General features: G+C 55.3%; 1 protein-coding gene across 1 annotated transcript in view; it reads right to left on the reverse strand.

The window, feature by feature from the left end:
• Positions 1 to 40: 40 nt before the first annotated feature.
• Positions 41 to 24,295, reverse strand: part of niban2a (niban apoptosis regulator 2a) — a 41,165-nt gene continuing 16,910 nt past the window's right edge. The window contains exons 2-14 of the mRNA XM_088614847.1: positions 22,880 to 23,010; positions 21,563 to 21,691; positions 20,952 to 21,057; positions 20,410 to 20,577; positions 13,472 to 13,587; positions 9,133 to 9,237; positions 8,504 to 8,666; positions 7,199 to 7,386; positions 6,451 to 6,606; positions 5,517 to 5,630; positions 5,111 to 5,218; positions 4,815 to 4,926; positions 41 to 4,456 (exon numbers count right to left, since the gene is read on the reverse strand). Coding sequence (XP_088470973.1) covers positions 3,372 to 4,456; positions 4,815 to 4,926; positions 5,111 to 5,218; positions 5,517 to 5,630; positions 6,451 to 6,606; positions 7,199 to 7,386; positions 8,504 to 8,666; positions 9,133 to 9,237; positions 13,472 to 13,587; positions 20,410 to 20,577; positions 20,952 to 21,057; positions 21,563 to 21,691; positions 22,880 to 23,010 — 2,681 coding nt within the window. The 3' untranslated portion in view covers positions 41 to 3,371. The remainder of the gene's footprint in view (positions 4,457 to 4,814; positions 4,927 to 5,110; positions 5,219 to 5,516; positions 5,631 to 6,450; positions 6,607 to 7,198; positions 7,387 to 8,503; positions 8,667 to 9,132; positions 9,238 to 13,471; positions 13,588 to 20,409; positions 20,578 to 20,951; positions 21,058 to 21,562; positions 21,692 to 22,879; positions 23,011 to 24,295) is intronic.

The raw sequence follows: 24,295 nt of genomic DNA on the forward strand, positions 1-24,295 counted from the left end.
CCACCCAGCGGGCCAGCGGGAGCAACACAGTAGCCTCACATCGTGTTCAACTCGTTTATTATAGGTATATCTGCATGACATTTCATAAAACATTTGGTAGAGAAATCGTGAACAGAACAGACGAAAAAACAAAAAAGGTAAAACACCCCGCAGCCTGGAATGACGCCTTTAGGGCGTAAAGTGAGTGAGCGTGGCGGGACGTCCCGAAATGCACACAAAACAGACAGTTCTGCACTGCAGGAGGCCCCGGGGGTCCCCCCCCAGAGAAGCCGAAGGAAAAGGAGCTTCTCTCCTGTGCCAACACCGGGAAAGGAGGCTCTCGACAGCCCGGAACCTTTTAAAAAGACGTCGCCACCCCCTGGCGCCCCTGCAAGTGCTTTCAGTTTGCAACTGTGTCCGCGTGAGAGGTGGCACCAAGTTCCCAATCCATTAAAACAACAACAACAACCAAACAACATATTTCTCTACCGCCTGCGCCTCAGTAGATTTGCATTTCTGAGAAACATTTTTATTACAGGGAAATCGGTCGTTACAAGAGCGGTCCTGAATAAATAACAAGTGTTATAGAGTTAAGGAAGCAGAAGCAAATTCTGTGTGGGGGGGAAAAAGAACTACTGAATAATATACTCAAGCCTGACCGCTCCACACGTAGTACAGAGCTCCTAACCAGTCCCGTCCTCCGCAGCGGCCGGAGGGCAGCCCCCCCCGGCCAGATTTAGGATGAAGTTATACCGAGAGCGGTCACACCCGTCTGGCAAATCTACAAACTATAAACGGTGTTTACGTAACTGCATATTCTATACCTATGCCAAAAAAAAAAAAAATAATCTCACCAATCCCAACTCTGTTCCCTTTGCAAGTATATGTGTCTCAATCCAATCCTATTTCTGAAGCCGGGCGGCTCCATCACCCAGCACTGACTTTTTTTTTCACTCCCTCTAGTGTTCACCTGCGGTATCTCGCTTCAGCCGGCTCCGTGTCACACCTCCTCGAACAGTCTCGCGTGTCTCAAGAGCACAGCAGACCAGGCCTCTCTACACGCCGAACCAGGCAATGTACACTCTTCTCACACAAAGCCTTCCGGAGTTTTTTTTTTTCCTTCAGCCCCAGCAGAAAATTCAAATGCGCGGCCTCCCTGACAAAGCGAGAAACTATGATATCAGAAATAATGGCGCGGATATCCTTTTCCATCCAAGGCAGCATGCAAATCTGGTAACAGGAATGCGTTTCTCGCCCATTGCAGTAAACCGTGCAGCCACTGTGAAGCACAGCTGATTCTTGGCATCTCACCAGAGCTACGCTCAAAGATGGAGGGGGCCCCACCCAGCCCTGGTCTTGGGGAGCCCCACACCTGCTGGTTTTGGTTCCAGCCTTCTCACTTAGTTGAATCCTTCGCCAGTTTTCTCCTCCTCCTCAGAGGTCAGAGATCTTGCAGTAAATCAAAAAGCAAGCCCCAGCTGTTAATATCAAAAATGAATCTTAAGCGTCCCTTAAGAGTTCAATCAGATCACAAAGAGCCTGATGGGTGTGAAACCCAGCAGGGTCCGGGGTTCCCGGGACCAAGATGGGGGATCCCCCGCTGTAATGCAGTCTGCTGGAACAGGAACAGCATTTCACAGCCCTACCGACGGATGGCGGAGTGCTCTGCTTGACCTGCAGCGGGCGAGAATAACTGGATAAGACTGAAGCAGCAAGCAGCCCAGCCAGCGAGTGTGTCAGCAGCCTCTGACTGGCCACTACAAGGCCCGAGGAGCAGCAGCTGTCACTAGTGCCGGGCTCCACCAGGCTCCGGCAGGGAGAACACGCCGTCCCTGCTGCTCGTGCAAAACGAAGTCCATGAGATCTGGGCTCCCAGGCTGTGCCTCACAAACTCCCACGATCCAAAGCGGAACGGGGAACGAGGCTGCGCCGGAGCATCAGAGGGCTGTCAGTTCCTCTTTCACCCAGCGAGGCGTGGTGTTGGAAAGTCCAGATCCCAGAATCTCACATCTCTATAGTGCCTCTCCCCTCCCTCCCACCTACTGCTCATTTCTCTTCGGCTTCTGGGTCCCCCCTTTCGGAGCAGCAAAATCATTTTTTTCAGGGTTTTTTTTTTCTTTAGTCTCTGGCTGCAAGGAAAACCTTGAGATCACCCCCCCCCCACAAAAACACACACGTGCACGAAAGCACGCACGCACACGTGCAATACAGCTCCAGCTGCACCGATGAAGAATCAGCATCGCCAGAACGAGACCGTCAGTCAGAACGCACCCAGAACCGCTACAGGGCTCCTCCTGCAGGGATGTGAGCTGCTCGTCTGGGCCGGGCCGGGCCGGGCTGTGGACAGGGGCTGCACGAGCGAAGAGGGCAGAGGGCAGGCTTTCCTGTCTCAGTCCTGGCCTCTTCCTCATGTCCGCCGATGGCTCCCAGCTCCCACGTTTCAGAACGGCAAACTCAAAAACACGTTTTTCCTCTTTTCCCCCTCTTCTGTCGATCGTCTCAGAAGCCCCTTTGGTTTTGTTCCAAGGGAGTGGAAGTAGGGCGGCGCTCTCTCCTCGTCCTGTGTGGGAGGTGATGCAGGGGCACACAACAGTTGAGAGAGGGGACAGCCCCTCCCCCCCAAAAAAAAAAATCACAAGTAGCCCCAAAACAGCGCAGAGTCATGACGGAGCTCTTAATTGCTAAATTAGGTCAATTAACGGTTGTCATCTGCACTGTCTCTCCTCCTCCACCCCACTCCAGCCCAGCAGGGTCGGGGGCTGCTGGCGAGAGCCGAGACCGCTGACGGCTCTGAACCGGGCGGGTTTGCAACAACAAAAATAAACCGGGCCTCGTTCGATGAAAGACGACGGCTCTCCACCCTCTCCTGCAGAACCGGGGCCCCCCTTGCTAAGAGCCTGTAGGGATCCAGCACAGAGACGACAGTTCAAGCGCAGGGGGGCAGGTGTTCAGCAGCACCATCGCGCGGGGCTGGGGGCCGGTCTGGCCCCAGAGGAGCCGCAGGCTGGGGTCCAGATGGAAGAACGCAGCTCCTCGCCGATCTTCGGGCCGAGTCCGAGGCGGACCGTGTCCTGGGCTCAGCTGCTCAGGATTCATTCTGGTTTTAGTGTCGAGGCCGAGGCTGGGGGAGGCAGGGGTAATCGACAACGTGCTCTCTCGGGTCTGATCGAAGTGTCGACATGGGCTGATATATATGACAACTACTCAATCTAAGCAATGGAAGAAGTAAAAAGGAACCAAAAAAAAAATAACAATGAATAATTTTTAAACTTTGCTCTTAATAAAAATTACTTTAAAAATATTTTTTCTCCTTTGCCTAAAACAAAAACAAGTATTTAATTCCCGTTTCTGTGTTTAGATCATTTTTCCTGCTTTATTCTTATTGTAAACATCTAATTTCCAGCCGGCACTATGGACTCTGAGGGACTCTCTTTCCCAGAAACCTCCTCTCCTGTCTCCAAGTCATTGGAAGGATCCACTTCCTTCTCCTCCAAAGTCACTTCAACCTTGGCTGGGTCAGCGATGGTGTCTCCCACCTCCTCTTGGCCTTTGGTGATTGGCTGAACCTGATCCTCCTCTACGTCCTCATTGGCTGGGGACTGGAATCCACTGTCGTCATGGTGATGGTGGGAGGAGTCAGAATCAACGGGCAAGGGTGGCGCCAACTTCACGGGGGAGTTTTTGGTGTGCTCTGCTGCAAGCTCCTCTTTTAATGGTTCCTCTTGTTTGTTACTGGGTAGTCTAGTCTCAGCGGCTTGCTGTGTGGCCTCTGCTGTGGACGGCGTACTCTTTGCGTTTTCCTGTGTCCCCCTCTCGATGTGTGGCTGACTTTCCTGAACTTCCTGTGCATCCCTCCCCGTGTGTGGTTTGCTCTCGGCAGCTTCCTGCGCACCCCTCTCGATGCGTGGTTCACTCTTGACCATTTCCTGTGTCCCCTCCTCTGTGCGTGGTTCACTCTTGGCAGCTTCCTGTGCGCCCCTCTCTGCGGGCACCGCAGCCTTGTCAGCTTCCTGGGCGGTCACATCCGTGACGCTCGCTTCCTGCGGGACTGTGCCGTTGGTGAGGGGCGCGTCCGCAGTGGGGAGGGACACCTGCACTTCGACCTTGGGGGTGATGAGGTCCCTGATTTCGTGGATGCTGTCGGGGGACTTGAGCGACTCCGCATCCCCGCCTGTGCTGGTGTTCTCCGCCTCTCCCTCCTGGTCCTCCGGGATGCCGCCCACGCCCGGCACCTCCAGGCACGACTCGTTGGGCACCACCAGCGTGCCGTCCACCTGGATCATGGACACCACCTGCTTAATGCGCCGCCTCTTCGTGGGCTCGCCGCCGCCACCGCCGCCCTCGCCGTCGCCCACGTCGCCCCCCCAGTTGATGGGCGGCCCCTCTCCCAGCAGGAGCAGGTTGGGGTCGCTGTTGGTCAGGACGATGCTGTCGCGGTACAGGTTGTGTCTCCTCTGAACGGCGGCTTCCTTCACCGCTGCAGAGAGAGAGAGAGAGAGAGTACAGTTACAGCCGACAACATCACTGACTTGGGGAGACTGGTGAGGCTCCGATGGCATCACAGGTCTGTCCCTTCAAGGGGTTTTTGACTCTTAACTTCGCTGTGCTTTTTTTATGCAAATGTATTACAGACTGGGTTTCAGTAACCAGTGACTGGAAAAGGCTTCTGTACGGTACAGCAGCCTCCCACAATCTGAAACTGATCAAACCGCTCCAGATGAGAGGAGGCTGTTCCAGACTCCCAGGCCTTTTGTCTCCTGTTCTTGATTTTAAACGCTCTTCTTCCTCATCGCCCCTCTCGTGCCCTGCGGCTGGCCGCGGAGCCGCCAACTCACCCTGCATGATGTCCTTCATGACGGACTGCAGCACCACCTCCTCGAAGACGTTCTCCACCAGGATGAACCGGGAGAAGTCCTCGAAGATCAGCTCCTGGAACTGGGGCAGCTCCTGCAGGGGAGGACAGGGGAGGGGGGGGATTGTGCGTCAGGACACGGGACGAACGCCCCAGCAGGGTGGGGGTGGTAGAGCTGTAGGCTCTTTTTCAAGGTATCAAACTCTTTCCCAAAGCCGGCAAGCTGAAATTGCTTTGGTCTGCAGGTGTTCCCTCTCACTCAGCGTGCATCAGTCCTACCTCCTTGCAGGTCGGGGAGAGCTGCTTCAGCATGTAGGGGATGATGATCTGCAGGAGGGCCTCCCTGAAGAACTTCTTCCGCACGGTGCTGCTGTCGTAGTCGTACTTCTGCAGAGCGGAGGGGAGGGCAGGGCAGGGGAGGGGGAGAGTGATGCGATTAGCATTTTAAAAAAAAGGCCAAGACCAGCATTCACAATCAATACCTGCAGTTGGAGTGCTCATCACCTCCCTCGGCCAGCCCCACTACGCCTCCCGCCCACTCATATCACTTCTTTCTCGACCTGCAGCCGGACACGCAACACTGTCTCCCCCCACCACCACCCAGGACAGCAGCCCCTCTGCACGACCCCCAGCCCTTTGAACTTTGAACTTTGAACTTCACCCCCCCCCCCGGCCCCGCCCTCACCTTGATGACCCGGTCCTGGCAGCGCTGGATGATCTTGCAGAGCTCCTCGCTGCCCTGGCCCTCCAGGCTCTGGTGCAGCAGCTGCTCGAAGGTGTACACCGCGTTGTCCATTTGCTGTGGGCGGAGAGGGGCATGAGCTGTTTCTCGCGGCCTGGTGCAACACGCAAGGTTCCTGCTCATGAGGAAAGCATCTGATCCTCCCTAATTCTGGAATTATTGCACAAATACTGTGTGGGGGAAAACAGCTGCACTCCTTCTGCAGCTGCACACTCCAGACAGGGCCTGTTAGATGTGATGGAAGGGCTGATTTTAGTTCCCAACCCTTACCGCTTTTGGCCACAAGAGGGCGGCGGCTCCTTTCCGTCAGCAGTCTGAATACAGAACGCCGCGAGGAGGAAGAGGGAGGTACAGCAGTTCACTCTGCCTTCCCCCCTCATCCCAGCACACATAGGGTCACCATCTGACCTCCAGGCGAGTCTAGAACAAACCCCGGGCCACCGCCACTAGCGGGAGCATCTCAAACACATCATGAACCAGACCCCCCCCTCCTCCAGCCCGCTGTCTGTAACCTAACCAGCTCCGAGGATGTAAAATCAATAACGTCACTTATTAAAGTCTCCGCTGGGAAGAGAGGCCTCGGGGAATTGTCCCCCTGCCAGCTGGAGTCTAGTTTCGCAAACGATTTGGGTAAATAGGTGCAGTCAGTATGGGCTTGATGGACTGCCTTCCACCAATACGAAGGGGCCTTTGGAATAAGGGCTGGAAATAACCTGCTAATGAACTAGGAGGTTGTTAACAAAAGCCTGACTGTGGCCATTTTCAACTGGTGTATTAACCCACTATTAAGCGCCGATATTATTTCTCGCTAGTTACTGGCGACACTCGCTGGGCTGCGCCCGTGCGCCCAGTGGCCAGCAGGTGGGGCTGTGCTGACCTCCCTCATGAGGATCTGCGCCCTCTGCACGAAGACGGAGGGGCTGGACACGCCGAAGCGCTGCTGCAGGCCCTCCAGGTGCAGCTCCTCCACCTTGCTGTAGCAGACGTTCATCTTCACCGGGTGGTAGGCCAGCATGGAGACCTTGTCCATGTGCTGCATGGGGGGGGAGAGAGAGAGAGGGAGACCAGGGTGACTTGGGGCAGGGCCGGCCAGGGTTTGAGAACACATACCTGAGCGACAGACCCAGCCCAGGTGACAGAGTGAATCAGGTGGCACCAGGTGAGCCAGGTGACCATCATGACCCCAGTGACCCCAGGTGACCATTCCCGGCCCAGGCAACCCCAGGTGAGCCAGGTGACCATTCCCGGCCCAGGCGACTCCAGGTGAACCAGGTGACCATTCCCGGCCCAGGCGACCCCAGGTGAACCAGGTTTCCTTGCGAGCAAAGTGCTGCTTTCATTCAACAGTGGCCATGGAGCCAGGCTCAGCCCTGCACTGCAGGCTGGGGAGAGAGCCTGACCTCACGAGACCCCGGCCACACCCTCCCGATCAAGAAGCAAGGGCACCTGGCCTGCTCTCCAGCTACCAACGTGCCCCATTCCTGCGTGCACTCTGCTGTGGGACCTCTTGAACCAGAGGCACGGCCCTGGGCAGAAGACAGACCTCCTCGTCAGGGAGGGTACCAAACCCTGTCTTTTTCCTGCCCTGTGCGAATGTGGCAGACGCCCCGCCCCTCCCTCCTCACCTCGCCCAGCTTCTCACGGCCGCCCTCGTTGACCACGTTCTTGCTCATGTCCACGAGCTCCCGGAAGAAGACGTCCCGCACCTCGGCGAAGCCGCGGCTGGTGGGCTCCATCAGGGCCTCCAGGATGGAGCTGATGTAGGGCTCGACGTTCCGCTTCAGGAACTGCTCCGCCTTGGGCAGCACCAGCGCTGCCGGGACACAGAGGAGACCGCGGCCGGCGTGAGACACGCCAGACCCTGCGCCGTTAACCCCGCCCGCGCCACACAGCCGCAGCGACGCAAAACCTGCTCCGTCCAGCTGCGGGTCAAAAGTTGCTCGGGATCTGTACGAGATCCTGCCCTGACCGAGGCTAGGTGAGACCAGGCGACAGACCCGCACCAGTTGACAGTTACGGTCCAGGTGACCCCAGGAGACAGACCCGGCCCAGATCAGCTGGAGGACCTCCCAACAAAAAAATAGTTCAATGACGGTGTTTTTTGTTTACATTCAGCCTGCAGATCTAAGTACAAACGGATGTTGCTGGATAATGATCGACACCACCTCACCTGCGATCGCTAGCGATCAAGCCATCGCAGCAACAGAGCTACACTTCAAGCCTGCTGCCCTTAAACCGCCATGCGGGCAGCGTGAAACGGGACAGGATGGGGAGGCAGTACTATACAGGAAGGGTGGCGGGAGGGGGGGAACAGGCTTCACAGCCAGGCTGTTGAAGCCGATACCCCGGCTTCCTTTGAAAAAACTGGATGAGATCATTAGATCAATTAGGAACCAAGTACCAAATGACAGAGGAATAAGTTATTTATTAGAGGCACCAGTTATTTCCTCCGAGGTCATCAGACCAGGCCCTGTCGGGCTCGTCAGGGCGTGGGTGGCCGTGTCTCGGGATGCGGTATCGGCAGCGCCGGAGTCTGCCCAGGGGCAGAATCCCTGGAATCTGGTTCTTCCGCATTTGTCCTGCGAGTGCGCCTATTCATAACGGGTGGGGGTAAAAAAAACAACCTCTAACCATTCCAGCCCTGCAAACCAAACCCTCCCCAAGCAGCAGGCAAGGACATTCCTGACAAGCCCACACCCGTTGCTCGTTTTCCAGCAACGCTCCGAGGTTGGGGAGCGGCCCAGCGGGAAAGGAGTCCGCAGGACGGGGAAAAAAATAAAAAACCTGGGGAGGAAGCTGGTCCCGCAACGGAATATTTCTTTTTCCAACCTGACAGGCACTTTGTTAGAATGAGAGAACTGCGTTGTTAGAATTCCCGCCGTGCCCGTCGGGCAGTAGCAGAAGGGGGACACCAGGGGGCGCCGTCTCACCCCGGATCTTCCCGGTGACGTGCTCCTTGGAGGTGATGATCTGGTCCATGTCCGTGCGGATGGAGGCCTCCAGCGGGGGGCGCCCTGCCTCGCAGCGCTGAACCACAGCCTCGTGCTGAACCCGGGTCTGGCTCAGCACCATCGAGAACACGGCGTCGGAGATCTGCCGGGGGGAGAGGGGCGGGGTCAGCGGGGGTCGCATGGGACACAGTCCGAGAAAAGCAGGACCCCGGGGGTCCTTTGAAATAATTAGCCGATATGCCTGTGGAGAAAGGTTTAACGCATCCAATTGAGCTCTTTTCCAGAGGGGATCCTATTGTGGTTTTCAAGGGGGAGACTCGGGCAAAAAAAAACAAAACGGTCCACTGATATTGTTTTTTGTTGGCGCAGATCTCGGCACAACCAAAGTCATGGTGAAGTCTGATGTGTCTCCAGCAACAACACAAAAAGCACCGAAAGCCGAACCCGGTTGACAACTCACACAAAGGATAACCGGGGCTGAAGGAGGGGTCATTTACAGGAAGATCCCGTGTGAATCTGAAGGATGGACCTCGGGGGGATCCGAGACCCAGGGAGGACGCTCTCTGAGCCGGCGGCGGCTCCACCCGGGGACCCACGGCCCGACTCACCAGCATCCAGTTCCGCTGCCTCTCCTGCACCTTGCCCTTCAGCCGGGGGCCGATGAGGCCGCGCAGCTCCGGGTGCAGGCTCTCCATCACCAGGTTGGCCAGGATCTGCTCCATCGCGGCAGGGGAGAGACAGAGGGGTTAGCTCAAGCGGACCCGGCCCCGTGACACGATCTGACACCGGCCCCCACCGGACGGCGGAGCCTCGGGCTCCTCAGACAAAGGGAAAGACCGGAGCCGAACTCCGGGGCGCAGGCACGGCCAGACACAAGAGGTATTTCACTTATTAGTCTCCGGTGTGGGGGTATTATTAGACACCTCTTATCTTCAATGAATTTCCTGACTCCTGTGTACAAATCATCAGTTTTCTCACTGCAAAACGAACCAACAAAACACCGCCCTGCGTCATTTTGGACTCCAGATTAACGCCCGCACTATGTCAAGAGCCGCTTCAGGTGGGGAAAAAGCGGGGCTTGGTTCCGAACCAGGCCAAGCGTCCGACGTGTTCGCGCCAGGCCCTGTAGTGTTGACGAGGATCTTCCGCTTTCCGCGAGGGTGAAGTCCGACGCGTCTCCAGCAACGGCACGAAAAGCACCGCAAGCCGAAACCCGGTTGACAGCTCACACGATGACTGGGGCTGAAGGAGGAGGCGTTTACAGGGGGATCCCGTGTGAATCTGGAGGAGAGATCTCGGAGAGATCCGAGACACTCCCGGCGAGAACCCTTCGCCCCTGGCACTGGCCAGCCTGCAGCCCTAGCTGGAGGGCAGCAAATCAGCCAGGATGGGCAGAGACGGGCAGCGCAGCTGTGCCCACACGGACAGGACGGCCTCCCTCACAGTGCTCGCTAGTCCTGGGAGCTGTAGCAAACTCCAGCTCTTCCCCCCCCCTCTTATTTGACTTGTCAGGAGGCCAGTGTTGCTCTCTCCAGCTCATTAACTGCAGTGTTTAAAGAGAGGGATTGGGGGGGGGGGGGACGGGACAACAACACTGCCAACGCCTGTGACACACCCAGGCGCCCCAAGCAACACGCCCGCGCCCCCGCTTCACAGTCTTCGCACAGAGGAAACGGCATCGCCAGGAAGGCCCATGCACGCTACTCTGCGTTTCCCCAAAGCAACGAGCCATCGCCTTCCTGCTCCCTTTATGCACGCAAAAAGGCTGAAGCGTTACCATGGAGCGTCCAAAGAGGAGAGAAAAGGCAAAATAAACTGCAAAATAAATTGCATTAAAAAGCCGAGTCTCGCAACGGGGCCCCAGAGGTGGCCCGGGATCTCTGGGCGGAACGTAATGAAGGAGAGTGGGCTTGTTTCAGAGCAGAAGTAAAAAAAAAACCCCCAACAAACTATCCTGTGTGGATCTGAGTTTCGGGAGGGTAATTAAAAGGCGCTGGCTTTCTAACAAGTTAGGTTGTATAGCGCCTTTTCCGCGTAACCATGTAGAACAGCTAAAAATAAACAAAGGCAAGCACAGTATAAAAATAAAGACAACACAAAAGGGCTTTTTAAAGATCATGCAGCCGAAGCCAGGGAATTAAAACCGTCGGCAGTCGAGATATAAAAAGCTCAACTCCCACGAGTTGTGCCGAGCCGGAATGTTTTGTCCTGCAGGGAGTTCCGTTAAATAAAGTGCTGGGCTACTCCTGACTGGAGACGACGCCCGGAGATGTGTCTCTGTGGGAACTGAGGGAGGCGGACAGGCCCAATTCCCAGCAGCGCTTCACTAATGTGGCACCAGCAGGACAGGAGCCAGCCAGCCAGCTCTTCAAAGAGCAGGTCACAGGTCGAGTAGGCGTTTATTCACTGAGCCCTGTGTGGAGCTGTAAAGACACAGCTGGTCTTCACAATCCTCCATTAAGATGCAGTTTCTGTGTTCTCAACAATTCTTGTTCAGGGTTAAAACAAATGTTTAAAGCAGGTATACGTCCGGTGTTCTGCACCTTCAAAATACATTTCCGCGTTTAAACCCAAGTTGCGTGCCAATACTTTCCTTTCATTGAAAGGCAAATGTAGAAAAACGGGCATTGTGAAAGTCTGGTTTGGGACATTGCTCAGCAAGATTCAGTGATAAAGACGATTTCAAAATACAAACGGAGTTTTTACTCTTCCCTGGGGGAGGGGCGATTTGTCTGCTGACTGCAGAGAACACCAAGCAAACTTGAAGGTCTTATCATCTACTCCTGTCTGTAACCAGTCAGGCAGTTCTGGGTGTGGCACCCTCCACTTCACCACAGATGCCGCCCCCCCCAGTCAGCAACAAATTATCACCACTGACCTCTGACCTAACTAACCCCCCCCACCACCCCCACCACGACATCTCCTTCCCCCATCCTTAGTCATCAACATCCCGTACAGCTCAGAAACCATCATGAGGTCAGAGCTGCAGGGTCTGACCACTGAGTCAGGAGCTTTTTTGGGGAGGATGAGCTCATCTGCAGAGGGGGGGGGGGTGAGAATCTTCCCAACGCCCAGAAGCAGAAGAGAGCAGCCGCGGTCTGTGGGGCTGAACCACTCGTCCAACTCGTCGGGCCCTCTTCGGGATCAGTCAAGCACACAGAGGAATGCTTCTTCTTGCAGTCCGCGGGCAGAGGAATCGCTGCGTCAACTGGCTAGGCCCTGCCGAGGTCTGAGCACAGCTTCCTTCACATCTCCACTTGGTGCCTTCAGGGCCTTGAGCTAGGAGTCCTCCATCTTCGTCCTGGAGGCTCACGATCCAATGTGTCCCCGAATCGGTAGCGGCCTTTTTTTTTAAACATCTGGATTCAGGATTGTGTTCTACATTTTATCCCAACACAAAAATGGAATCATCAAACTCTCAGATCAGCTCCGCTTTCCAGCTGAAGCCCGGAGGGATTTCAGGTGCTGCTCGTACTCCTGGTCTGGACAGGCCACACCCAGCACTGTGAAGGGAACCTCATGGAGAATTCAAGGTACCTCCACAGTCTTGTGCACCGACCCACAGGAACAGCAGGGAAGTGGACCGAGCCTCTCTAAGGACTTGGCTTATCAGAGCGGCGCGTCACAAATTGAAATGAAATGACGTAAGAATACCAGGCCCTCAAATTCCAGCCATACCTGTCCCTGTGCCGCAGACTGACAGGCCCTCTCACACACACGCAGACAGCACATCTCCCAGAGTTCCTGCACACCGCAGCTCAGACACCAGACCCAGCCAGTGTAAGTGTCCTGACGTGGGGGCCAGCAGCCAGTTCAACTGCCTCCATCACAGCTGAAGGGAAAAACCAATTTCCCGTGTCCCTCCTGACCCCCAGGAAGTCACGCTGTCAGCCTGCTTCACACTAAAGAGTGGGAAAGCTACACACTTCCCTACTGGCTTTGCATCTCCGGATTTAATGGACATTCTGAAAGATTTGTGATATTTATTTTCCGTTCTGTGATTACAAAGAGCAGGTACAGGACACGTCGCACATCCAGCTCAGAAACGCAGAACGCTGGGATACTGTTCACACTGAACGCTCACCCGCTGGGAGCTGCCTGTTGATCCCAGAATCTGACCCAGGCCAGTTTGTTCTTCACTGTTGAACCTAGGACTTGCACAGTCAGTTTACAAGAGCCGACTGAAGACGGAATGTTCCTGCGGCTGAATCTTTTGCTACCCCTCCTTTTAACGACAGCAATTAGGAAATCAGTCAAGGAGAGCAGAGCGATTTCTGTTGGGACAGGGTCGTCTGCATGACCGGGAGGACGGCGATGTGATCCGTCGCCTCGCGTTCCTGGAAAGCGATCTTGCACTTAAAAAAAAAAAACGAAAATCCAAGCACCATCATCTCAGGGGCTTGTCCTCCACAGACCCCTTATCAGATAATCCAGGGAACACCGACAAATCGCATTCCTTTCAGAACCGCAGCGCGACCCGTCTCGGATTACCGAGGAAGGCGAGACAGAAGCTTCAGCCGGTAAAACCGGACCCTGAATTTGAAACCAAAACCACCCAGTCGCACCCGCCAGCAGACGGGACGCTCCCCACCCTGGGAACAGCAGACCTGAATGGGGCTTTGTCGCACCTGACAGCTCCGATTAGCCAGGAGAGCGTTTTGCATGAAAGCAGCCCTAGAGCAACTCGCTCACAGCCTGCTCTTTCCCCCCAGCGCTGCCTGCGGACACCACCCCCACCCTGACACCCCACCGAACGATCAAAACGGGCAATTAGCGCTCGTGTCACTCTTACCTGGGAGACTTTTACTCGATTTTCCTTGGAGGGCATTTTTGTTTTGCGGAAAAACTGGAAAGACGACCCCCCCAACTCCACCCCAATCACAGGACAGAGGCGGAGAAAGTGCCCGCAGTCTGGGCATGCCTATCCCCGTGCCCGGGCCCTCTCACCTGCGGCGGGTCTCCGCACATCATGTCCCAGGTGCCGAACTGGCCCTTGCTCTGGCGGTACAGGCGCACGGCGTCGGTGAAGGCGGGGATCTGCACCTTGCTCTCCTCCGGGAGACCTGCAGGGGGAGCCAAGAGCCAGGCGTTAGAGAGGGGATCGCGGGCACACGCAGGCCGCGCACGAGCAGCAGCTCCACGCGAGGAGTGGTGGAGGCAGACGGCTGGCACCACGGGCCCAGACCGAACCACAGACCGGGTCCAGATCAGGGCGTCGGAGGCCGAGAAGCCACAAAGCAGATACAGGTTGGCGATTTTGTTTCGGTTCAGTGCGGACGCCTGGCTTTTTCCCCACGAGGCAATCAAGCAGTAATTATCTTTTTTTTTTTTTTTTAAGTCTGCAACATGCTTTAGTCAGATTTGTCCATAACCTTTCGCATCAAAAATGGAGATCATTTAATCCTCAAATCCAGCTTTGAGGCTGCAAATGAAAATGGATTGACGTGCCATGTCCACCCTGGCCAGAAACGAAACGTGCCGGCTACGCAGGGGAATGCTGGGAAGAGCTCAGTCAACCAACAAAGACGTCCCTTAACCGGCAGGTCTGTGGCTCGTGTACGTCAGACGGACTGTTCCGGAGGGCCCAGACAGATACAGAGGAGAGGGATGGGCAGCCACAACCTGTCGCCCACAGAGGCCTCTGCCGGCACACGAGGTTAGAGACGCCGTTAGACATCGAAAACCGTTTTCCTGCCCATGACCGCCGACGCCTCTCCCGCACCGGGCCGCTGTCATTGTGAAACAGGAAGTGGGCACAACCCCAGGCAACAGTAACCAAGGACCCCCCCCACAGCACCGTTGAGGGAAAAAGAAAAAACGTGGTTTGGGGAAGCGAGAGTTTGCGTGTGGCTTATTTAGGCGTTGTGACAGCTGTCCCCCCCGAGGGATCTCCTAAAATTAGCCGCGCGATTTCATGCACGCCGTCGCGCTCGGACGTGCTCAGCGAGATGATGTCGTCCCTGGACTGCTCCGCGCCGGGCTCCAGGAGACGCAGGACGGGCAGGAGGAGGAGGTCAGGGGAGGCGGCCGGGCACAGTGGGTCACTGGGTGGCAGGAAGCTGGATCTGAGCGGCCCGAGACCCAGTGTGGCCAACATCTCGAACCACATCCAGAACGGCAGTGGAGAGACGACTGCTGACTGGTGGCACAGAGCTGCCAGCCCATGGGCTGCCAATCTGTCTCCTTAGCGCCTCCGCCACACCCCCACCACGCCCTGCCACACCGAAGGCACCAGCCCCACGCTGGGACAGGGGCAGGAAGCGCCAACATCAGCCCTACAGGAGGAAAACGAACTCCGGGGGGGAATCTGTACTCCGGCTGCTCAGGGGCTTAATCAATTTCTGGGACTTCAGAGCTGCAGGTTCCTGAATGGGTAACGCACGTGTCACCAGCAGAAGAGAAGGCAAGTGGCACAGGAGTTGGGGTGTTAAGGTCACCTGGCCGCCCCCCCCTCAAGGAAACACGGGGCCAGGCAGGGGGAGGGGCACCCCTGCTGGTCAGTCTGCTCACGCAGGTTAGTAGCGAGTTCCCCCACACGTGTTGTCACAAGTAAGGGAACCCTGCCGTCGTTCATTAATCTCCAGAAACAGAACTGTTTCAATCAGGAAATCAATGTGGGTGAGGTCTTCAATCACCGCTGTTGCAGCACCGCTGAAACCACCAGATCCGGGGAGGGACTTGAGTGACATCACAACAGCAGGCATCTTAGCGACTCGCAGGGCAAAAAAAAAACGAGACAGGAAGTTGCCCAGTGGGGTTATGGGAAGTGTAGTTCACCTAGGTAGCACAACGTTTCTGCGTCACATATAATAATAATAATAATAATAATTGCTTACACTTATATAGCGCTTTTCTGGACACTCCACTCAAAGCGCTTTACAGGTAATGGGGACTCCCCTCCACCACCACCAATGTGCAGCATCCACCTGGATGATGCGACGGCAGCCATAGTGCGCCAGAACGCTCACCACACATCAGCTATCAGTGGGGAGGAGAGCAGAGTAATGTAGCCAATTCATAGAGGGGGATTATTAGGAGGCCATGATGGGGTAAAGGCCAGGGGGGAAATTTGGCCAGGACACCGGGGTTACAGGAGGTTACACCGGGGTTACATATACAAACGCCACACAGCTTTCTGCATTGGACTCTATATTAACCTGCGCACCCAGTCAGATTGGGCATAAGTGTGGCAGGATTACACAGGTTTTTTTGACTCCATGTTGAAAACTGAACAGCAGGCAACATAACATGAGATATCCAGCCCCTGACACTGGCTCAGGCTCAATAGACAGCAGTTGGCAAAACCCGGGAACAGTTCACAGAGCAACACAGATGAGTGCCAGATTGGCATCCTTACAGACTGCTTACAGGGAAAGGATGTGGGGGGATGAGGCACTGAACTGCATTAAGACGGACCCCGACAAACCAGTTTCCCTCGAGTCAGAGTAACGACAGGAAGCCCAGAGCCTCTTTCTCTCTCTACATGCTTAAAAAAAACAGCGTTTATCTTGGCTTTCCCCATGAGAACATATTTTTGGTTCATGTCAGCTAAACCCAAAAAAAAAAAACATCTGGACGCCTGGAATAATGACCCCTCTATGAAAACAATAAAAAAAAAAACAGAGAGGCTTGTTTCTCTCCCTCCTGGAATGCCGGGATTTTGCATTTCATTTTCCTCCTGGGAACCCGGGGGGCATTGTGTTCCCTCCAGGAGCGGCTCCTCACACGAGCTCACACAGAGCCGGGCTTTCCCAGACGGCGCCCGTGCGTGGGAACTCGGGAACTTCGCGCTCCGCTGTGGCCCGGAAAGGCCCCGATCCGGCTCCGCGGAACGCCGGGGTCTCAGGAACGCGCACGTCAGGCGAGCCCGGCAGTCGGACTGGAGGGCCGCCTCCCGCGTCAGTCGGACACCCCCACCCTTCTACACTTCCGTAACTGCCCCCTCTATTGCGGCCTTGGAGCCCAGAATGCATTGAAGCACCGTCCAGACCACTTTCTAAAAAATCGCCACGTTAGACTGCCGATCCTGGCCGACCTTCTTTGGAATCAACTCATCCAGAACCTCACGGGTTCCAAAACGGTGGACCCCACACAGCTGCTGCTGCTCAGCATGGCTGGGGAGGCGCAGAATGTACTATCAGGATTCACAGGAGCTGTGGAAAACACCTCACCGCTGGGCCAACGGAAGGACTTTGTTAGCTGAAGCCACAAAGAGCTCCGGAGGCGCACGGGAGTCTAAAGCCTGGTTATCGAAGGTCGTCGCGTCCGTCTGCGATGACTTCTCCTCCGACAGCTTCGGCGAGATCAAATCAAGTCATCCTGCCTAAACAAGCAGGCCGGTTTCTAAGAGCAACGTGCATATCAAACCACCAGAAACAACCATGCTACTGCTGCAAAGTGCAAAATAAGATCCTCATAATGCCCATTGACGGAAGATTCAGTAAAGCCCTCAACGTTTCGGGGGGCTTTGCAGTTAATTAACTGGTGGCTCAGTGCTCCAGGCACTGTGGTGTGAGAGGCAGGCTCCCGCAGGGAAGACTGACCCTGTTCTGGGACTCCTCTCTCTCTCTCTGTGTGTGCGTGCGTGTTTGTGTAACTGCCCCTCCTGATCAGACCCCGACAGAGATGACCTGACCAGGAAAATGAATTGCTGCCACATTCCAGACATTATTGAGCTGGTAGTCTAAACAGACTCCCCCCACCACTGCACTGTAAAGACTCCCTCCCCAGTAGATGCTGTCAGCTACCCCCCCCGCCCAGCCCCGTCAGCTCCACAAAGAATGCAGGGAGTTTCATCCCGTTCTGTGCACACTCTTGTCCAGGGCTGCCAAGGCGGTCTGCAAGCTCAGTCTAGCCTGTGTGGAGCTCTGAACTCCACCCAGAAGACCCCTGTAGCCACAGAGCGCTGGGACACAGCCAGTCTCTGCTTAAAGCAAAGAAAACCAAGAGCCCAGCTCTGCTACAGCACGCATTCTCCTACCCAGCTTCTTTTCTTTCACTTCCCCGGTGCAAACGGAGGTCACTGACTGCAGCGGAGTTACGCCGGTCAGGGGGCCCCGGAAATCCCGCTCCCCAAGGACAGGGACGACTTCATGTAGCCACAATCCCAAGCTGTGCGTCTTAGGACTCGCTGGCGGGAAACTAGCGCACCTGCAGTGAACATGCAAACCCCGTGCAGGCAGACGCCTGGGCCCAGAACCGAGCCGGAAGCTGGGAAGCACAAGAGCGGTCTGCCGTCCCAGCCCAGTCGTGTCAGAAATCCGCTTCGCACTCCTCTTCAGCACTATCAGTCACACGAGTGTGCATGAAACCACCCAGGACTGCGTGCGCTGCCAGCTAGCAGGCTTAATTGAATTTGTCATGATGGGGAACGGGATGCCTGGCTAATTCCTTCTTGGGTGATATTTCACTTCCCCCCTCCAACTTCATTCTGTTATTAAAACCAACCACTTTCACCACAGGCACCAAGCAGGGTTCCATACGGGCAAACACAGACGCCCGGTCCTCCAAACTGCTCCACCCTCATCACCCCAGGCCTAGCCAATAGGAAAGGAGACGACAGCTGGAGGGGACTCAGATCGGGACACGCCCACGTCAAGCATCTCCTGCAGACGCTGCAGCTCCTGTCTCGGCAGCATCACGCGCAGCCCTCGCCGCCATGGCAACAGGACAAACAGCCCGACGGGGAACGTCAACAAAGGACCCGAATCAGTCAGGGTCTGTCCGAGGAAGCACGCCCATGCATCGTCAAAGGAGAAAACCGCCTCAGGGTGGAAGATGGTGCTGCTGTGTGCATTTGCACACATGGTTTCCGACTTGTGCAGCTACCCAAACACTACCAAAAGTTTACGCTGAAGAAGACTGAGGAGGAAAAAAAAACAATTAAAGGAAAAGATTTAAGAAACTTTCTCCAGTTCTGGTGACCTCGATCTCCTGACTGGAAACAAAACGCACTTACCAAAGCCATCACCAGGTGGCACTGTGTGCTGTATGGAAAAATAGCCCTGAAAAATCACCTGAGCCTCCATAACATACATATATCAATGGCTCCGCAGGAGCCCTCATCCAAGCAAGAACTAATAAGCATGAAGTAAGAGCAAGACATTTAGGGGGTTCAGACTGCCCAGCTATGGTTTAAAACATCAGCTTCTTGAGGCACTTTGAAACACGATACCAAGTTACATGCACAGGCCTTTGAAATGGAAACTGCCACATAGCTGAGGGAAAAATATCGGACTGTAAATGTCACCTTTACTGTGTCGCAATAACACTCCGTACAGAGCAGCGCTCAGTATTTACATACCGTGTCACTATAGCAACCCAGCCAAACTCACAAACCGCAAACCTAGCATTTAATCTTGAGACAATATCGTGCCTGAAGCTCTGTCTCCCCATGCAATAACACAAACATCTCCAAACGGCAGTTTGATTAATGCACTTGGCAATTTTCAAGTTAAAAAAAAAAGCAGACGACCTTCCCCATTCCCAGCAAATCTACTCCCACTGAAGACGCGCTCAACCCCCTGTGTAATTACACTTCCTGTGGTGCGACCTCTATATTCTTCCCCGTAAGAATCGAAACACACAAAAAAACAAATGGTGGGGGCAGGGGGGGCACACCTCTCGGCCAGCTGGCCCGAGATCGGCCGCCGCGTGACGCGGCCCGGCTCTGGTGACCTCTGACCCCGCTCGGGCCCCGCCCGCGGGGATACAGATGTAGATGTGCGCCGGCCGCACATGTTCAGAGATGAAAGGACGGGGGAGCTTGTCTAGCTCTGAAAATCATTAACCGCGGGCAGGGCCCCCGCAGTGGGAGGGGTCCCGGGCCTCCTGTGCCTGTTTCTCTTCAGCTCAAGGGAGCCAGAGGGCCGCGGGAGGAGGGCAGGGACACTCGCTTCCCAGATTTCCCACTCTGCTGGCAACTCTGCTCTAGGCAGGAGAAGAGGGAATTCCACCCCCCGGAAGGACAAACTTATTAATATGTGGAAAAGCCGGTCGCTGCGATGGAGTTCCGGACGGAGTGTCTTGTGCCCGGCCCCGACTCCCGCTGCTGCGCCAGGCTGTCACACGAGCGCCGGACAAAGCCGACGGGAATTTAGCGCGCCCGCGGGTGCGCCTTTTTCAGTCCCATGCGATCGAACTCGACCCACCCCACCCCAGGACTGAGGGCCCTGCCGGCCCACTCGCGACAGACCACCCCGGACCCCTTTACTGTACACATTCGCAACACAACAGACAAATCAAACTGCTGGTTATTTGAAGGCAATGCAGCCGACCTCACGGGGTTACAGTGAGCCGCCATGCTCTGTAATACCTTCCCCACAGCTTCCCCAGCTGAACATTTAAAAGGCTCCTGAACATTTTTTCTCCCAGGTTAAGGTGCTGTGGAGCTACACGAACACATCACCACTGTGAGCCTTCTGCTTGCTCACAGAAGTCAGAAGTGTGCACTGCTCCGGTGTGTGTGTGTCATGCACTGGCAGTGTGTGTGTGTCCTGCACTGGCACCTTGATTCATTAAAGGAATCACACTTAATAACAAGCAATAAGGGAGGTTTCTTAATCCATATCCTTGAAAGTGGTACCTCTGTGTAGTTCATTGTAAGCGTACTGAACAACACAGATGTTTCAGATGTTCTAGTGCTCTTCCCTGTGGTTCAAGGTGGTTACAACAAGCTCCGTTATGACGTAATTGTGAAATGGCACCAGTGATACGATAACTCTGCACCTGCCTTGCCTGAGCCAACTTGGTGTCAGTCTGGATTGGTTGAGCAGTTCTATTCAATGGATGCACCTGTAATAGGCATTGAGAGTGCTCGTGCATGGGCGTGCGAGCAGGTGTGTACTGCACGCGTGTACGCGTGTGCACCTGCACTTGTGCCTCACCGTTGTTGGTGTGCCTGACGCAGTCCTGGAAGACCGCGAGCCACTTCTGGTGCTCCTTCTCCGACGTCACGCAGAAGTAGTGGTGGCGCGCGTACGGGTGCCAGAGGATGATGGGAAACTGGGTGGCGCACTTCGAAAACATGGAGCTGCCCGCCTTCGCCTTCAGACCTGACGAGAGAGGGAAAGGGCGACGCACACCCTCGTCAGCCACGGGCCGCGCTGCACACTGCCCCCACACAAGCGCCACAATGGAGCTCCTATTCCACACCGATCCAGAGCAGGTCTTGCGTGCAGCCGGCTCCTTAATTATCATCGCCCAATTAACAACACCATTAACATGCCGGCAGCGCCAAATCCTGGCAGCTGGGATGCTCCCGGTGGCGCAGTGGGAGACAGTCCTGGGAACTAAGGAACGAAAAGGACCGGACAAACAAGACGTACAGGAAGAGGGATGAAAGAGTGGGAAGGAAGGTGTAGGAGGAAGAAAAACAACCCTGCCAACTCTCCCCGTCGCCTGCCCGCCTCCCCCTCTCCTGACTCACCTGGCAGGCTGCTGTTCATCAGCTCGCCGTACTCCTCCACTGAGGTCAGCACTTTGTAGCCAGCGCAGTTGATGGTCCCCTTGGGGTGCAGTCCTCTGTCATAGGCCTGGGGCAGGGGGGCGAGAGAGAGGGGGGGCACAGTGAGCACGCGGAAGGCCAGTTGTGTCGCACATTCAGAGGGAAGTGCGAGCGCTGTAGCACAGACACGGCTACAGGTTCGAGTCCACTGCCGGGGTTATTAACCGATTTCCTGTGTCACCAGGGCTGAGGGTTGTGGTGAGACTTGGGTCATCTAGAGTGCTCCACAGCGCCCCCGTGTGGCTCGGTAACTGACTCCTCTGGGGACTGTGGGACTTGATCTGAAGAACGAGCATCTGAGTACTGTGTACAGTATATGCCCTGGGTTATAACACTGAGCCTGGCCAATTAGAATGGGCGATTCTGAGCTGGGACTTTTAAACCTAAAAATCCCGACTTGGAACTTGAAAGATCAGGCCCATGGAATCTCTTCCTGGCTTGAACACCCACACCCTGCACCCCACCTGTCCTTCGGCCGTCTGCTTTCTTTTAAACCCCCGGTGCAACACTGCGGTCAAACAAACATCGCTCACCAGCTTGGTCTCGTAGAACAAGACACTGTAGGAGTCCGGGACATAGAGGAACCGATTCCTCCACTTCTTGTTCTCCTCCAGGAACTGGAAAAGATTCCCGGAGAAGATGGACTTGTCCTCCAGGGGCACCTGTGACACGAGAGGTAAGGAGAGAGAGGATCTTCACCAACTTGGGGTCGGATCTTAAAAACAAACCTTTGCCTTTGTCTACATGACTTTGCAGTATGAATGAAAGGTGAATAATGAAATATGCTCTTTCCAGTTACAACAGGAAAGTGATCCTTATCCAGCAAGGGTTGGGTTACAATGTTCCTGCTGAGTCTGCAGAAGGGTGTGAAGAAGCTGTGGTCTACGCAGAAGTGCAAACAAAACTGACAACAAGCTGCTTTACATAAAGGGCTGTTGGAGGATGGAACAAGCATTAATGAGAGCCTGGAATCAATTAACTACTTATTACTAGTCATGGGCCTCTAGACTCTTCCAGTCCCTGTGGAGTCCAGGACACTGACCCAGCCCAGTCACAGGGCTCTAGACTCTTCCAGTCCCTGTGGAGTCCAGGACACTGACCCAGCCCAGTCACGGGGCTCTAGACTCGTCTAGTCCTGAGTGTGACTAGTCACAGCATGACTGTGTTGTGCAGGTTCTCTCCTGCTGTCCCTTCAGGAGGTGCTACAGGAAGATTGCCTCATAAAAACCACAATTTCACATGGCTTTGATAAGACTGAATCTAATTTCATGGCTGGAGAAAAGTTGTCAATGAGACGGTTGTTCAGAAAACACCCCCAAGCGCTTTCCTCCTTGCTGCCTATCAGCTGATTCATCATCTTCAGCACAACCACTGATGTCACTGCGCCCAGATAAATATCACAACAGGCAAAGGAAATAACCGTCACGTTGTGAGCTTGCAGGGCGGTGAGCCACAGTCAAATACGGGCTTGTCCCGGCCGATCACGTCTTCTCTCAGGCCAATGTTAAAAAATCCTTCAGCTTTCCCCAGGAAACACTGGTATTTGGACTGGACTGGACAAGGACAGAATCCAGTCCATGTGATTGCACACCGGGGCACCCGCCTGGGGTGTTTGGTCATTTCCCTATCATGGTTTTGATCTCTGGTGCTCTTTATCTGTCTGGACATGGTAGGATGGGTCATGTCACTGGTATCGCATGACGCACAGATACCAGAGACATTCTGACTGAAGATTCTGTAACATGAGTGAGGGAGAGACAGGAGAGAGGACAGATCCAGAGAGAGGGGGCCGGGAGCCGGGGGGGCCAGTGAGGAGCAGGTGTGGGAGTGTGGGGGGGGGGGGGTCTTGCCTTGCGGTGCAGGAGCTGGGACTGGGGTCCCCCGTTGCCCTCGATCTCGTAGCGGACCTTGTTGAAGAGCGCCACGGCGTACTGCTGCTCGTACAGCCGCCCAAACTCCCCCATCACCTCGCCGGTCCGCGCTGCGAAGGAAGCACAAACACGCACAGTCACGCACCAGCGAAACGGCGACCTGGGTCCCACGTCTCCTTCCCTCGTTATGAGCAAGTTTGCATAAGCAAAACCGCAGGGTTGAAATGCGAAATATATATTTGCCTTTCGACTTCACTGGAAGAGTTGGCACCGGAGCCCGCAGGCAGTAACACCTGAAAAGCCTCCAACGGCCGTGCGGGCAGGAAACGGAGACTCACGCCACCAGGGTCCACTGGAACACTGCAGGCTGGACCTGCAGCTCCACCCCCCAGCCAGGTAACTTCACTTGCCCTTTCACATCAGCAGCTTCCTTTCCCCAGTATGATCATCAGAACAACCCAGCTCAGAGTGCACACCCCCCGTTGTGGCCGGGATCCCGACTGATCCCACCGGCTGCAAACCAGATCCCGACAGATCCCAGCCGTGCCGGTGCTGGGTCAGTGCCCGTTGGACAGCCACCAGAGGCTGATGAGTGAGGGGTGAGAGAGAGACGAATACTGTCAAGCCTACAGAACAGTAAATGCCTCTTTGCCACTAAAAACTTATTTTGACATTTTTCAGATTCCCTCTCTCCAGCTGTTTGGCATTAAAAGCAGAGCCAGCTATTTACCCAGAAATGGAAATCCAGTTCGTTATGACGCACACTTGCCAGCGCCTCGGCAAAGCACAAGTGTTTTAAGCAGCTCCGTCCCGACAGTCGGATACAGGTAAGGCACAACACGAAACACAAAAGCGAGCCAGCACAAACACTACAGGTCAAGGGTGGGGGGGGAGGTACCGACATCGCCGAGCAACCTCATTAGGGCCCTGGTCCCAGCCCGTGGAACCTCGCGCTCTGAAAGCGCCACTGTTATCCTCCGAGAGGACGAGAAGCGTTGTCAGGCTGCCAAAAAGGTCAGCTGCATCCCGCACCTCGAGCAGTGAGAGCGATTGCACAACAAAACGCAAACGTTTTCATTGTTCGGTTTCGGATTCCTTGAATGGTTGGAAGGCCAGCCGGGCTGGAAGGAGAGAGAACGTTTGTTTGTGGTTTAACCCTGTGTTTCCTGGTTTTCCAGTCCTCCCTTCTTCGTTTCCAGAACCCCCCCCCCATTTTGAAGGGCAGGCAGCGCACCCCAAAACCCCCCGGAGGCAGCCACCCCCCCACCCCCCCGTGGAAGCACGCTATCTCCTCCGCAGGTGTGACAGGAACGAGATAGAAGACCCAGCAAGGCAGGAAGGGCTGTGGAGGTGAAGCCCTATCTCTGTTTGCACAGGGCCTCCGCTCTGTATCTT

The sequence above is a fragment of the Lepisosteus platostomus genome, chromosome 21, assembly GCF_059453375.1.
Source record: "Lepisosteus platostomus isolate fLepPlt1 chromosome 21, fLepPlt1.hap1, whole genome shotgun sequence".
Classification (NCBI taxonomy): Eukaryota; Metazoa; Chordata; class Actinopteri; order Semionotiformes; family Lepisosteidae; genus Lepisosteus; species Lepisosteus platostomus.